This window comes from Astyanax mexicanus, chromosome 3, assembly GCF_023375975.1.
Source record: "Astyanax mexicanus isolate ESR-SI-001 chromosome 3, AstMex3_surface, whole genome shotgun sequence".
Lineage (NCBI taxonomy): Eukaryota > Metazoa > Chordata > Actinopteri > Characiformes > Acestrorhamphidae > Astyanax > Astyanax mexicanus.
In genome coordinates this window covers 47,539,941-47,556,353 of record NC_064410.1, presented here as the reverse complement: position 1 = coordinate 47,556,353, position 16,413 = coordinate 47,539,941, and the positions used below count along the sequence as shown (strand labels likewise).

At 42.4% G+C, this 16,413-nt stretch overlaps 1 protein-coding gene across 1 annotated transcript in view; it reads left to right on the top strand.

The window, feature by feature from the left end:
* gabbr2 (gamma-aminobutyric acid (GABA) B receptor, 2) overlaps positions 1-16,413 on the top strand; it is a 306,925-nt gene that overhangs the window by 216,887 nt on the left and 73,625 nt on the right. The window contains exons 9-11 of the mRNA XM_007258852.4: positions 9,757-9,837; positions 10,685-10,835; positions 11,434-11,566. Of these exons, the coding sequence (XP_007258914.2) occupies positions 9,757-9,837; positions 10,685-10,835; positions 11,434-11,566 (365 nt within the window). The remainder of the gene's footprint in view (positions 1-9,756; positions 9,838-10,684; positions 10,836-11,433; positions 11,567-16,413) is intronic.

Genomic DNA, 16,413 nt, shown 5'->3' with positions numbered 1-16,413 from the left:
TTGAAGAGTCGGTGCACGTCTTCTTCACAGATCTTCAGGGCAGGCTGGATGGGTGGCTGAGAGACAGAAGGGTGTGAATGGGTGCTATCAGGTTGGGTGGGGGTGGGCTTTTCAAACCTACAGTAGAAGCTGTTAAGGTCTTCAGCCAGTTGACGACCCCCCATTGTCTGGTGGGGGGTACTTTTGTAGCCTGAGAGACTGTGCAGGCATCTCCAGACGGCTGATGGCTCGTTTGTGGACATCAGTCTGCTCAGCTTGGTGGAGTAGCTATTTTGAATTTCTTCAAAATAGCCACCGTTTGCTCTGATTACTGTTTGGCATCATTTTCTCAATGAGCTTTAAGAGGTGGTCACCTAAAATGGTTTTCCAACAGTCTTGAAGGAAGGAGTTCCCAGAGGTGTTTATTAGCACTTGTTGCCCCTTTGCCTTCACTCTGCGGTCCAGCTCACCCCAGATCATCTCGATCGGGTTCAGGTCAGGTGACTGTGGAGGCCAGGTCATTTTTTGTTCAGTACATAATACTCCACATGTGTTCATTCATAGCTTTGATGCCTTCAGTGAGAATCTACAATGTAAATAGTCATGAAAATAAAGAAAACGCATTGAAAAAGAGAAGCTGTGTCCAAACGTTTGGCCTGTACTGTATGTATAATGTATATATTAGTGCAGTTGTATGTGCAGTGATGTTAAGGTGTTTTGTTTGGGCTGTGTGTGCATGTGTGTGTGTGTGATCTATATCACAAGTATCCTGCTGCTGTGTTTAGTTTAATGGGGTCAGGCTTGGCTGTTCTCAGGCCTGTGCTGTTATTAATCCACTGTGCTCCAGGAAGGCCGAGTGGGGTTCGGTTAGATGAGATTAAATCTTGGTGTAGGATTTAATCTCTGAACAGGGGATTCCCCCCACTCTCTTTCTCTCTCTCTCTCTCTCTCTCTCTCTCTCTCTTACACACACACACATACACACAAACCCCACAGCAACCACAACAAGCCACAACGCTGCCCACTCTACTCAGTCTTATCTACCTCTGTGCAGAGGTATCCCCCATAGCCTGTTACGTCATTGTGCAGGGCAGTGTGTGTATATGTGTGTGTGTGTGTGTGTGTGTGTGTGTGTATAAAGCCCCAGGACAGGGAGTCCTGTTAAGCTGTGGGGTGATTGAACTGGCTGTCTATTGGAAGGGAACTGGCAGTCAGGGGATAAGTGATGAAAAAAAATGTTATCAACAGTGCAGTGGAGAGGACTTGCTACTGCTTCACCAGAACAATCACAAGAGAGGCTCACAGGCCCAAGGCACTGTCCTCTCTCTCTCTCTCTCTCTCTCTCTCAGAATCACCGAATACACACACAGACAAAACACACACATACAGCATCCCCAACCAAAACTATATTTTAACCCTCCTGTCGTGTTCACCTCCTGCCCCTTACTTTAGTGTTCCCGGTCAAATTTGACCGGTCAGTTTTAACTGCTCTTAAATTAGCCCAGAAACCATTTTTTACCACCAAATTTTTATACAACATTTTTTTAGCTGTAAACAATGTCTCAAAGCAGTTTAACCTGAATTTATAGAATTATAAATAAGATAACTGCAGTGAAAGTACAAATAGGCACTGAAAATGTATTACAAAATAAACGTTATAAATAATAAATTGAAAACCAAAGACAAAACTCAACATGAAGGTGTGTGTGTGCATGTGTGTCTGCATGGGAATTCATGTACATGAGTAGCATGTGACACTCAGGTCAGAGTGGAACTTGCAAACATAGGCATCACATTTGCAGCACCCCAGGCTTGTTTTGTTGTCTCTAGGGGCACAGAGCTCACATGGGTTTTCCCATGTATACCTGCATATTCCAGGCATAGCTGCTCCTGGCATCACTTGCTGCCCAGATCTTTATTCCATATTTCCCAGTTTTTCCCTTTTTGTAGCCTCATTGTATGGGAGATATACTCCTGCTAAAATCAACAGACCTATGTAGGCTTGGAGGTCTACCAGGTCGATCTACTTCAGGTGTCCCCAAACACACGCTTCCTGTTTGTCATCTCCAGTATAATTCCCTCAATGAACTCTGGTGAAAAGAGTTGGAAGCTGAACTTGATGTCATCCACATGAGATGAGTGTGTGAGTGAGTGAGTGTGAGTTGGGGTGGAGTGTATGGGGATATTTTCTCTCTGATGAAAGAATATTTTCTGGATACCCATTCATTTCCTATGCCGGTCACTTTTGACCGGGAACACCACAGGTGTAACAAGGTTGAATAAAACCCTCAAAATTTAATGAAACAGGTGATCATCACTTTTATGTGTATAAGTGCATAGTGTGGAGGATATCATAAGGCCTTGAGGCAATCAGATGTAAAACACTATATTTATGAGTGTTTTAAGTTGTAAATCGGTCAGATTTGACCCGAACACGACAGGAGGGTTAAAGACTCTCTTGATCTAACCCCTTACTAATTTCTTTGGATCCTGCTTGTTCTGGAACTAGGTTTTTAGACCATAGGCAGACAAATATAAAGATTTATAAAGATTTTTTATTATTTTACATCCGTTTAATACTTTGTACACATTTGGTCAAGTTAGTTTTACGCTGCAATTAAGTAAACAGCTTTAAAGAGTTTGCTATATCCTGTCATAATATCTTACTGTATGTGTGCTGTGTCTCCTTATGTGATGCAAGATGTGTGTACACATTAAGGAAAGTCATATTTCAACACAACACTGGTTATTTTTCTATTGTTTAATAGGTGATGATAGCCTGCCTGAACTTCTTATATTATTCAAAGGCCTGACTACTAGCTGTTTTGGTCAGACCACCTTTCACACCAGAGAACAAACTGAAAATGCCCAAAGGTACAAACCAAAAAGTAGGTGTGCAAACATCCAAAGATAGATTTGAGGATAAAAATCTTATGCTCATATACAGTGGTGTAAAAAAGTGTTTGCCCCCTTCATGATTTCTTTTTTTTTTAGCTTGTTTGTCACTCTTAAAAGTTTTAGATCATCAAACAAATTTAAATAGTAGTCAAAGACAACACACGTAAACACAAAATGCAGTTTAATAATTGAAGGTTTTTATTATCATTGAGAGAGAAAACAATCCTAATCTGCATGACCCTGTGTGAAAAAGTGTTTGCCTCCCAGTTAAAACATGACTTATCTGTGGTTTATCACACCTAAATTTAGCCTGATTATCTCAGATCTGTTCTGACTCAAGAAATCACTTAAATAGGACCTGCCCGACAAAGTGAAGTAGTTTATGACTCCGAATGGCCTGCATGGCAGAGTGCCAAGACAAAAACCAATGCTGCACAAAAAGAACATTAAGGTTTGTCTTCATTTTGACAGAAAACATCCCGATGATCCTCAAGACTTTTGGAAAAATACTTTGTGAGACACAAGTTTAACTTCTGGAAGGTGTGTGGCACATTACATCTGGAGTAAAAGCAACATCGCCTTTCAGAAAAAGTCTGTATTTGTTGATTTTGTGGTAATAAACGAAGAAGAACAGGCCGGGCTACTTATTTAAATTGATACTAAAAATCTCTCCTCATTCCCTCCATATACCTTCTCTAGCAGGCCTAACACCCTCCGTCCTCCATCCTCCTCTTATACTGTATCTCTCATGGTCAGCTCCATCTGGGCGAAGCGGTGGGAGATGGGGCTGTTGATAAATTAGATATAGCGATCATGACCTCTTGATTAAGTCGAGCATATGTTTCCTCCAAACTGTTTCAGGCTCTGAAGTGCTGTCTGATACTGAACTGACCTGAAACAGAGCTGGCAAGGAGTCATTCTGCATTCATAGTTGATGCCAAAATGCTTAAATTAAAAATGAACTAATGCAGTCAGCCATTTAAAGCAGGTTTGGTGTCTGAAATGTGCTTCCTGAGTTTGCACTGAAGTTACACGTCTACTGTAAATAAAATAAGTAATAGGAGCTAATGCTGCATCAATTAGCATCTTGCAGAAACTTGCCTGAAACCATGTGAAGTTGTAAAGCAGCATCAAGGCTTGTTAATGTGGGTTCCTGGCACTTTATGTATGGCATACTGTTATTTATTAACATTAAAACACAATATAACATTACACACTGACATGCCACATGTCATAGGACTAGTATGGTGTCCCATGATTTTTGCCATTTTCCATGGAAGCTAAAGAACTCTGCACTGACCTGCAGAACTTGTGTTTGGGGCCTTCTATATTAAATGTGGATGTGATTCCCCTGCTAGATTCTCTTGTCTGTTCATATGGACAATGCTGCAAGTCATGATCATTACCACCAGTTTCGCTGTCCACTGTGGGTGGTAATGTCTTCTCTCTCCCACTGCTTTCTACCAGCTGAAACTGACCATGAGACGTACAGTATAATAGAGGAATGGATGGTGTTATGCCTGATAGAGAAGATGGATGGAAGAAATGAGGGGAGCGCAATGTCTCTTTAAATATATAGATCTGCCTTCATTCATTAGACACAGTGTAGAGTCGCTTATAATTGACATGGACAGTTCTAACCAGATGTTGCTGGTCCCAATCATTATTGGCCATTGCACTGTCACTGTGGGTGGTACTAGACCTCACTCCAACTCACTTCATGTTGCCTTGCCATGAGCATGTTGGCCACGGTTTAACCTCACTCACCCAACCGCATTCCTTTAGAGACGATGGGGTACAGACCTGTGTGCTGAGCACCAAAAAAAAATACATTAAAAATCTTTATTTTTTTATACATTATTATTAACCTCACTCACAAAATTAAAGCTCACCACTTATAAATGTGTGCACATTCCCAAACAGTCCCCCAAGGTCACACTTCTGATAAATTAGCATACTGCTGACCCTTGACGTTTGGCATGTATAGTAGCAACCTTTAAAACTGAATTTGGATGCTATTTTGACAAACATATTGGTACATCTGCTCATTTTTCCATTTGCTTTTTTTTTTTTTTTTATGAAATAATGGATTTAAAAGAGTTTACCCTGCTTTGGTTGGAGTAAGCCTATTTACTGTCTAAGGAAGTTCTTAGGCTTTTTTATTACATTTTGAACCGTTACTCTGTTATAGTGAGGTCAAGATGGAAGGTTACCACCACACCTCATCATTCCCAACTCCCCAGCTCATCCCAAAGGTATTGGATGGAGCACCATCATTCAAGGGAACACAGTTCCTCCACTGCTCTGCAGCTCAATGCTGGGGGGTTTTACACCCCTCCATCCCAAGCATGGCATTAGGCATTATGAAGCCAATCTGTTCAGATATTCATATTATTTTGGCAATATTTTTCTACAGGGTAATACAAACCACGTGTTTGTTGTGTGCATTTGCACATCTGTGTCAGCAATGGGTACAACTTACACAACAACTATCTAAATGCATTCATGATAAGCAGTGTCCACAAACACCGAATGTCAACATTCAGTATTATTCAAAACGTGTTTTAATATGAGCTTTCACAAACTAAAAGGTCCTGATTTATTGAGTAATTCATCATTCTGAAAGATCAGGCACGCTATCATGAACTGTGACAAGCAGTAATCACAAGCGTATTTGACACATGCTCAGAACATCCATCTCTGTATAATAAATGACGTGATAATATGATGGCTGAAGGCGGATGCTCAGTGGCTGCAGGCAATAGCTTTCCTCACCTGATAAGAGCAGAGTGTCCTGGAGAAGCCATTAAGAGCTGCACGCATGCATGAACCCATCAGGCCATGTTTTGCCACTGAAGCGCTCGTGCTGTGTAAACACCCTGCATGAAAAGCCATTCTAAAAGCGAGGTTAAGGGTGCGGGAGGGTTTAAAGGAGACACTCGGCACGCTGACTGCTAATGGCTGCTGTGTGTCTGTGTGAGAAAGAATGAGAAACGGAGAGGTTGAGGATGCCAGGCCACAGGAGCTTGCAGTTAGCAGTGCTCTCGAGGCCTTTAATGGTATATCGGGGGCTGAGTTGAGAGAGGGCTGACCTGCATGGCTGAACGTTCAGTGGTCCATAACCAGCACAGACAGCTGGACAGCCTGGGCCACCTCTGCTTTTCTGGACCAGGGTGGAAAATAGGAAAAAGAGGAAGAGCTGAAGGGAAAATAGAAAAAGGGAAAAGTCTACCCTTCTGCAAGTTTCTAAGGAGATTATCCTACATTGGATAAATTGAGAATTTATTTATTGGTAATTTGTGTTTTCAGTTTGTTTGTTTGTTTGTTTAGATGACCTATTAAGGAATTGGAAACAGAAGTTAGTCAGTTGGGTGACTTGCCTGTTTAGAGTAATTCTAGTCATGAACTCACCAGTCACTGCAAAACAATACAACTCTATTACATATCCATATATTTAATGGTTATTCTTTCAGTTACAGCCTCAGATATAAAATAGAATGCAGATATATACTATCTAGGTGTCTGTGGCAGAACTAATGAGATTAACTAACTCATATAATTTTATGCAATAAGTAAATTACTTTAAATGTATCTAAACACATACAGCTCTGTAAGAAAATAAGAGATTGCTTAAAAATTATGAGTTTCTTTGATTTTACCAAATTGAAAACCTCTGGAATATAATCAAGAGGAAGATAGATGATCACACTGGGCTAAACTGCTTGAATTGTTGCACCAGTAGTGGCATAAAGTTATCCAAAAGCAGTGTGTAAGACTGGTGGAGGAGAACATGCCAAGATGCATGAAAACTGTGATTAAAACCAGGGTTATTCCACCAAATATTGATTTCTGATCTCTTAAAACTTGAACTTTTTTTGCATTATTTGAGAAAGCTCTGCATCTTTTTTGTTGTTTCAGGCATTTCTCATTTTCTGCAAATAATGCTCTAAATGACAACGGTGTCCATAGTTTATAGAATAAAACAACAATGTTTATTTTACTCAAACATATACCTATAAATAGCAAAATCAGAGACACTGACATAGAAACTGAAATGACCTCTTATTTTTTTTCCAGAGCTGTACAATTAATTTCAGCAAAACTATTTATTGGGGAGTTACAAATGCTACATTTTATTGTCATGTTTCTGCCATTGAACAGAAATATAATTAAAAGGGATGAATTATTTGGCTAGTTTAAAGTCTAAGGAGCCCTGTATTTTTTTTTCTGGATTCTGAAAATGATATACTTTTAAAACATTGCCAACCAGTAGATATAATCATTATTACACACTCTATTCAATGAGGTGAGTAAGATCAAAAGCCAAAGGTGTGGTGACAATGCTTGCTAAAGAGTTAAAGGAATAAAAGGGCAGATTTGGACACTAATCTCTGAGTTTATTACAATACAATAAAATACTGTCATAATGCCCACCCCTTATATGGATGGATTTCCCTTTATATACACAACAACTACTATTGTCAAAAATAGTAAACACTGTGATAATATCACAAGTGTTTACTGTACTTAAGCAAAACTGGTGTTGGTGTATTCCTTCCTCATATGCAGTATCATTACAGGATACTGCTAAGAGTATTGGCGTTCTGTTCTACAAAAACTAGTTTGATCTGTTTCTCCCTCCCAGACTTGTCTCACATGTTCATGTTCAGCAGCCAACTACAAAGCTTTTTTAATAAAGGCTTCTAATTGGTATTTTGCAGAGATCCGTAAACATAAGAGCTGGGTTGACTTTTAAATCCCTCGTTCTTAATCTCTAAAGTGAATTTGGGAGGCACAGGATGGTCTTTTTGCGAGTGTCAGTCAATATATAGCCAGGATTAAAGCTCACGTGGGACAAATACTAACTACTAATATGGCTATTTGATAGTGCTTCTGGTTCGATTTGGGATTTGCTGTCACTGAAACTCATTTTTATGGTACCTGCAGACTCATAACCTCAAAGTTTATCTAGTTACAAGGGCTAATGTGCAGTGGGGCCCTTGTTTTATTGTTTCATTATATTTTAACATCTTTTCGAAATTTCCTTCATATGTTTTCATGACAGCGAGTTCCTAACAGCTTCCATTGCTGGTGCTTTGTGGAGTGGTTGGCCATAAGCTGTGTAAATTATGCTTCAGTTTTGCAATTATAGGCTATATTTTGTCTCTCAAATTGTTTTCTTGGGACATCGAGCATTTGGAGGCATTTGTTACGGATTCTATCCAACACAAAGAAGAGTTTTTAATGCGAAGAAGGCTTCTGAAAAACCGAGACGTTAGCAATAATATGAAGCATCTGCAAGAAGAATGAGGATTTTGGCAGCAGCAGAGATGGTCTGGGACAAGATTCAGGAAAGACCAGGACTCTTTCATTAGGAAAGGTTTGTCCTGTAACATAAAACAGAATTCTGGACCACCAAGAAGGGTTCTTCCATAACAAGAAGGATTCTGGCAGAGAGAGAGAGAGAGATAATCTGGAACAACATAAAATATTCTGGAAAATAACTAAAAGTTCTACGAGAACACAAAGAGATTCTGGAACACCAAGAAGGCTTTTATAGGAGCCTGAAAGCTTCTGAATCACCCAGAATAATTTGGCTACCCATTCAGATTCTGCCACACCAAGAAGAATTCTGCCATGCCATACACTCTGCTGCAGAACCAACCTTGTATTTTGGTCAAGTTCTGGGATTTGAAGTACAGCACAAGTTAAGTTAAGGACTTCCTACTTGAATACACCTGGTCACTTAATGTGACTAGTATCTGGATAGTGTTTTAATAATAAAGTTATAAACTACTTTAACCATGTACACTGCCTGGCCCAAAATAATATTATCTCATTTAAATCTAATATTTCGTTATACCTCCTTTAGCTTTGATTTTGGCACGCATTCACTGTGGCATTGTTTCTATAAGCTTCCCCAATGTCACAAGATTTATTTCAATCCAGTGTTGCATTCATTTTTCACCAAGATCTTGCAGCAGCATTGATGATGGTAGAGTCTGAACGCTGTACAAAGCCTCCTCCATCCAGCACATCCCAAAGATTCTCAATGAGGTTAAGGTCTGGACTCTGTGGTGAACTCTCTCTCAAAAAATGTGAAAATAATGATCTCATGCTCCCTGAACCACTCTTTCACTATTCCAGCCCCATGAATCCTGACATTGTCATCTTGGAATATGCTCGTGATATCAGAGAAGAAAAAAATCCATTGATGGAGTAACCTGGTCTATATTCAGTATATTCAGGTAGTCAGCTGACCTCATTCTTTCAGCACATACTGTTGCTGAACCTAAACCTGCAGACCAACTGCAGCATCAACCCCACATCACTTACTTACTTAAATCCACTTGGTAGTCAGATGTTTCTGGGTTGGAAATTCAATTATTTTTAGTGGTATGAGTGTACTGGTAAGAGTTTTGGTTGTATTGTAGGAGCTTGAGTTATATTATAACATGTGTCTTAAATGTGTCTCGGACCTCCTGAGGTGATTTAAGTTTGAGTGATAGAAATTGTATCTGTTTATGTAATGTAAAATGCATCTTGGTTGCATTTTCACTTAAATATGTATGTGGCTTGGCTTTATCCAGATATAATCCAGTTATAAACTCAATATCCATGCAGTGAGCAGGTGTAATAGGTGTCTACAGCAGTTCACTGTTTAAAGAGAGTAGAGTACATTGCTGTCTTTGCCTGATGTGTAAAGGCTGATGTGAAAGACTGCTGAACAAAGTGTTTGACTAACTCTCTGTTCTAGAGCAATTCTGGGTACATTGACCATCCATTAACTTCCCCAGTCTTGTTTCTATCCTGGACTAAAGTAAGGAATCAGACTGTGGCTCTTATCAGAGCTGTCCTCTTCTCTGCTGTCTCTTACAGAGGGCCAGGAGGTGAAGGTGGGCGAGTACAACGCTATCGCAGACATACTGGACGTTATCAACAACACCATCAGGTTCCAAGGTAAGAAAAGCCCACTGCAGTGTGTGTGTGTGTGTGTGAGTTGTGTGTTTGCCTGTGTTTGTATTTGCTTGTGTGGGCACATGGGAGAAGCACATATCCCTCCCCTTTTCTGTTGCAAGTTTGACCTAATGAATAATTCACAAGGCCTTTTTTCCTATAATGCTAATTTGCTGTGACATTCTTTGTCGTTTGTTTGATCCCTGGAGTTTTCCAGCGTTTTTTTCAGACCCTCCCATCAACACTCACACAAACACACTCACACACACAAACTCATGCACACTCATATACACACACACACAGTGGTTTCAAGGAAAACAGTCAGTTTTACGTCAGGTACTTCCTCAAATAGAACTTTGTAAGACAAGCCTTAGGAATCGATTGGAACACTGACAAAAGCAAGCAAAGGAGAAAAAGAGTGACAAAGCGCTGCGGTCACTGACCACAAACACTGAATTAAGGGACATTTACAGAGTCCTCTTAAATAAATAGAGTCCAGATCATTTGCCTTTGAATGGTGTTTGAGGCCATTGTGTTATAGTAAGCCGTCTGTTTCTCAGGACCTTCAGGCTTCAGGCTGTTTAGACCCTCACAGCCCCCACTGCTGCTCATATGTCACCTTTAAAAAGTTTTTTTTTTTTATGGCTTAACAAAACCCTGTATAAATCCCACAGGATCTGTACTGTAGACCCCTGCTATTGCAGTTTTTGTCACACAACATTTTTCCAATTATGTCCCATCCATTTGTTTTCTGCTTTAGAATGGCATTATACTGACTTGCTGAGTATATTGAGTATTGAGTATTGAGAGTTATTTCTCATGTGTGTTGATGTGCATTCTGTTTTATCAGGGGTCGAGCCTCCAAAGGATCGGACGTTTGTGCGTCTGCAGCTGCGGCACATCAACGTGCCTCTCTACAGCATCCTGTCCACCATCACCATACTGGGCATGCTCATGGCTGGGGCCTTCCTCTTTTTTAACATCAAAAACCGTAACCACAGGTCAGAGAGGACTTTTACCCAAAATCAATCTTTATGCTGACAGTTAACGCATTTAAATGTTTGGAATTCTCGTGAAGAAAAATATGAATCCATATTTAGAAGTTTTGAATTTTCATTCATATGTTGTTCCTTATTTAGAATCTCTAATCCACATTTTTGACATCCAAATTCAAACATGAATGAAAAATATTTAGAATTAATATTTTAAAGTAATGGGGTGTCAGATTAAAGATTAATAACTTTAATACCATAATTTAATTATACCTTAATACCATCTTCGCTTTTTCCCAATTTTGCTTTCAAGCTAACTTTCATGGTGTTAGTCTGTATGAACCATACACCGTTTTGTAGTTAAGTTTCAGTTCTGTTACAGTTGTGGTGGAACTACTTTTTGGCGGAATGCACAGTCCATATTAAAGCATGTTCAAACTGAATTTCTTAAAGTTCTTTGATTTATTTTCTTTATTAATTTTGTAAAAATAAACTGTAGAACTGGTGTTCTATTGCTTAATTATAAACTTGTGTACAGTAGCCTGTGCTGTAGGTAATAACAAAGAATATTGTGTGTAATCTCAGTGTATTTTTGTTCTCTGTGCAGGCTGATCAAAATGTCCAGTCCTTACATGAACAACCTGATCATTCTGGGTGGGATGCTCTCTTACGCCTCCATCTTCCTGTTCGGTCTGGACGGCACCTTCGTATCAGAAAAAGTGTTTGAGACCTTGTGCACTGTAAGTAGTGTTCTCAGTCCAGGTGCAGTTTAGGCAGCAATGCAAAGATGTACAGAAAAACATACTGTATCATTCATATAACAGTTCTTTCATTCAATAGTGTTTTTAGAAAAAAATAAGTCAATTTTCACCTAAATTGACCAATAGATATGCTTCAAAAATGTTGTTTCTACTGACTTCCATTAACAAACATTTTTTTGCAATCACTGAATACATAAATGTGACTGGAGTATCTACAGTATTTATGCAGAAGTGGAATATATATCATCATTTAGATTCCAGTTGTGGACAAATGATTAGATAACTTGATACATTTTTGGTCACATTTCAGCAAGAGATTGTGTGTGCCTAATTCAGTGACACATCTGCAGTTCTAGATTGAGAATTGAGATTAGATCCTGAGTTACATAATGTCTGTTGATCCAGTCAGACATAGATTTGTACCTCGAACCTCTATAGTTATGGTCCTGGACTGTGGGAGTAACAGTGTTGTGGAGGTGGCTGAGGGAGTATGCAGAAAAGAGGCCAGAAAAGTAGACTGCTGTTAGAGATTGGAAAAATTGTTACTCAACAGCTCAGTCAATTAATGCCAGATAAATACCAATCTCCGGAAAAGAAATGGTGGATGTGTTTATATGCTTACTGTGGCGTGAGGAGGCGGGGGAGTTGTGGGTCCGCCCCACGCCAGAGCGCAAAGCCATGCCTGTCTCAGCTGGCCCACATGAGGGCTGATTGAGCCGCCAGTTGAGACAGGCATATATACTCAGCCTCCGCCATCATTTGAGAGGACTTTGACTGGGGAGCTGAGGGCTGAGGCTGCACGGACTCGTATTTAGCCTTTAAAGTAAAACTAAGTAATTCTACAGACTCTAGAGCCCCAAGTTATGTTTTGAGTTGTTTTGGGTGTGGTGGAGGGCATTTAAAATAAAAGGTATGATTTGAGTTCATTTACTCCCCGTGTCTGTGTATCTCTGTGAGCTTCCTCCTTCCAGGTCACAGTGGTCACGCCCCTAACCCCAGGGGCCTACCACAGTGGTGGAGAATGCAGGCACCGCCCCTTTTGGGCGGGGTCCAGTGACCTGGCTGGAAGGAAGCCGCGGAGTGGAGCACGACACGGGGCTGTGGTGGACTCAAATCGTGCCTTTTTTTGGCTGCCCGAAGCCACACCTCAGTTTCGTTTTGCCTTTTTTTTTCTAAAAAAAAAAAAAAAAAAAAATGCCTCGCGGGAGGAAAAAGGGGAGGCCCGCCCCCGGCTACTCACCGCCTCTCTGGTGTGACGCCGGGGAATTCCCCTTCGCCGCCCTACTGCGCGAGCCAGAGCCCGCCCCCAGCTTCTCTCCACCGCTCTGCAGCGGTGACGCTGAGGATTTCCCCTTCTCCTCTCTCCTGCCGGAGTGGCTCCGTCAGCGGTGGGAGGACGCCAGCGAGAGGCGGCTGCAGCAGCAGTGGACGCCTCACCCCGAGCTCGGCTGGTGCGAGTGGTGTCCGGAGCCCAGACACCGCGAGGCGGACTGCGCTCACACCGGCCCGGACTTCTGCTGCTGCTGCGTCTTCCCGGAGGAGGAGGACGAGTTCTGCGCCTCTCTGCCCGGGCTAAAGTCTGACTCCGCCCTGCCTCTCCCGCGAAACTCTTCGGCGGCCGAGTCGGAGTCGTGGAGGGGGGAGAACGGCCCTGACAAGAGCGAGGCCGATCCAGCCCCGGCGCTACCGAGAGCCGCCGCTCCACAAGCCCCGGCGCTACCGAGAGCCGCCGCTCCACAAGCCCCGGCGCTACCGAGAGCCGCCGCTCCACAAGCCCCGGCGCTACCGAGAGCCGCCGCTCTACAAGCCCCGGCGCTACCGAGAGCCGCCGCTCCACAAGCCCCGGCGCTACCGAGAGCCGCCGCTCCACAAGCCCCGGCGCTACCGAGAGCCGCCGCTCCACCTGTCCCGGTGCCGAGAGCAGCCGCTCCACCTGTCCCGGGGCCGAGAGCAGCCGCTCCACCTGTCCCGGTGCCGAGAGCAGCCGCTCCACCTGTCCCGGTGCCGAGAGCAGCCGCTCCACCTGTCCCGGTGCCAAGAGCAGCCGCTCCACCTGTCCCGGTGCCCCGAGCAGCCGCTCCACCTGTCCCGGTGCCCCGAGCAGCCGCTCCACCTGTCGCGGTGCTGCCGAGAGCCGCCGCACTTCCTGCCACGGCGCTGCCGAGAGCCGCCGCACCTCCCGCCACGGCGCTGCCGAGAGCCGCCACACCTCCCGCCACGGCGCTGCCGAGAGCCGCCATGGCGCTACCGAGAGCCGCCGCTGCGCGAGGCTGGGGGACGGAGGCTGGGAGGTGGGCTGCCATCTCCACGGGTCTCTCTCTGGAGGGGAGGGCCCAAGCGAACGAACTGCATCCCCCGCTCTCCTCACCCCGCCTCTCTTCGTTCGCTCCAGTCACCAGGTCACGCCTCACCTTCGACCCTGGTGGCTGGAAGCTTAGGGGGAGGGACTGTGGCGTGAGGAGGCGGGGGAGTTGTGGGTCCGCCCCACGCCAGAGCGCAAAGCCATGCCTGTCTCAGCTGGCCCGCATGAGGGCTGATTGAGCCGCCAGTTGAGACAGGTATATATACTCAGCCTCCGCCATCATTTGAGAGGACTTTGACTGGGGAGCTGAGGGCTGAGGCTGCACGGACTCGTATTTAGCCTTTAAAGTAAAACTAAGTAATTCTACAGACTCTAGAGCCCCATTGGGCTGAGTTATGTTTTGAGTTGTTTTGGGTGTGGTGGAGGGCATTTAAAATAAAAGGTATGATTTGAGTTCATTTACTCCCCGTGTCTGTGTATCTCTGTGAGCTTCCTCCTTCCGGGTCACAGTGGTCACGCCCCTAACCCCAGGGGCCTACCACATTACATAAACAATAACCAGATAAGCAAACATTTTCGGGTGGTTTATGATGTTTATTAGGGATGCAACGGTACAGTGTTGCCATGGTTCGGTTGGTATCGCGGTTCTTGGGCCACGGTATCGGTTCGGTTTCGATATATCAATAATTAGAGCTTAGATTCTCTGTCCGAGCCGACCGACCTGAGACCCGGGTCGGGCCCCAGAAAATAGTCTGTGACATAGGCATCTGTTTTTTAATGCTATTTTTATTTTATATAAAACTCTGGCGTGATAATTACAATATAGCCAAGTAACTAAGTATTATCATTAACGAAAATGAACAAAGATGTGATGTGTAAAAACTAATAAGAACTAGCAAACCCACTCTAAAAACAAATTAAAACTAACTGAATTGAAGGAGAAAAAGTGAAAACAAAATAAAATAAACTATAATGAAACGTTCAGAACTATTATAACCTTAAGAACAAATCAAACTGTTTAAAAAAATTCACCAGTTAGAATATTATAATCACGCAGCTGTGGGCGCACATGCAAGCTTCTCCACTTGTCCCGGTTTGACTTGCAGCACTGTGTTTAGCTGTTCTTACATATTTTTATTAAATAATAGGTGTAAGAAAGAATAGGAGGAGCACTCACTGCAACCACCAACCACGGCCACCCCAACAGCATGGGCTCAGCAGCCCCTCCCCCTGGCCATTCAGTACCAGAGTGTTCGTTCACTCTGTTAGTGCGCGCACCGAAACACCGTGGTCCATCCGAGTGTATTGAACCGAACAAGCCGAACCGAACGGTTCGATAACATACAGAGAACCGTTGCATCCCTAATGTTTATAATGGCTTGGTTTTCATTTGTGATAGAAAATCAAAATACAATGTATACTGTTATTAAATTACATCAATTACATTTGATTATAACATTTCAAGATCATTACAGCCAAATTGCTACTAATACATTTTTTTACATTTGTAATTAAAGAGCATTGCACCTTTTCATCAGCTGGATCTCTTACTATATCCCAAAAATGTGCAGTAGCAGTAGCTACTCTAAACCGGCGAAGCTAATACTTGCATTGCAGCTGCCGTGATGATGGAGGATAATCAAGCAATCAATATGGCTGCAGACAGTGATGAAGTGATCCCGTATTGTTTCTGTCTTACTTAAGCTCTTTAAATCTCCTCTTTTCCAGTGTAGTGGCTGCTTGACGGCAGTGCTGTTTATGTAAATAGAGGTTAAACAGTAGAGGATGGGAGAGAAGCTGTTTATGCCTGAAGAGATGTTTTCTCAAAGTTAATAAGATTAGAAAAATAAGATTCTTTTTTATTTTTTTTTGAAGATTATGTTGTGTTCTATTGAAGATTCCGGTGCGTTCGACTCTATTCTTAGGGCTTGGCTGCGCAAGAGCCAAATCCCTCTTTGTTGGAATTCTTTTATTCTCTTTAAGTGCAAATCATACCTACATAAAAACGCAGTAATCAGAGTCAGTTATTGCCAGTAGTATTCCGTAAGAAAACACGCAGGCAGAAACCTGCATTAGATGGTATATTTGTGTAGATGTAAATAAATCAGGTGGGTTCTCTTATATTTCTTATTTTGTTGGAGCTAGCTCAGTAATTGATTTTTATCCACATAAAATTTAGTAGGAAGATTTTTGTGGTTTTCTGTAGCTACGTTTTACACTCATCATCATCAAATAAATAGTTGCAAAAATACTTGCACCCAAAAAGAAGTGTATGTTTGTAATGCCAAGAAAGACAAATATTATCAAGAACAATAAATTATTAAAATTTAGATTACCGTATTTTTCGGACTATAAGGCGCACTTAAAAACTTTTAATTTTCACAAAAATTGACAGTGCGTCTTATAATACAGTGCGCCTTTTGTATGGATTTTACTCGTCAGGTTGTAAGGAGCAGTAAACACACACTCCGTGCAGCGTTATAGAGAGTTTCAGTGCTATACAGAGTCCAGAGCCGTGCAGCTC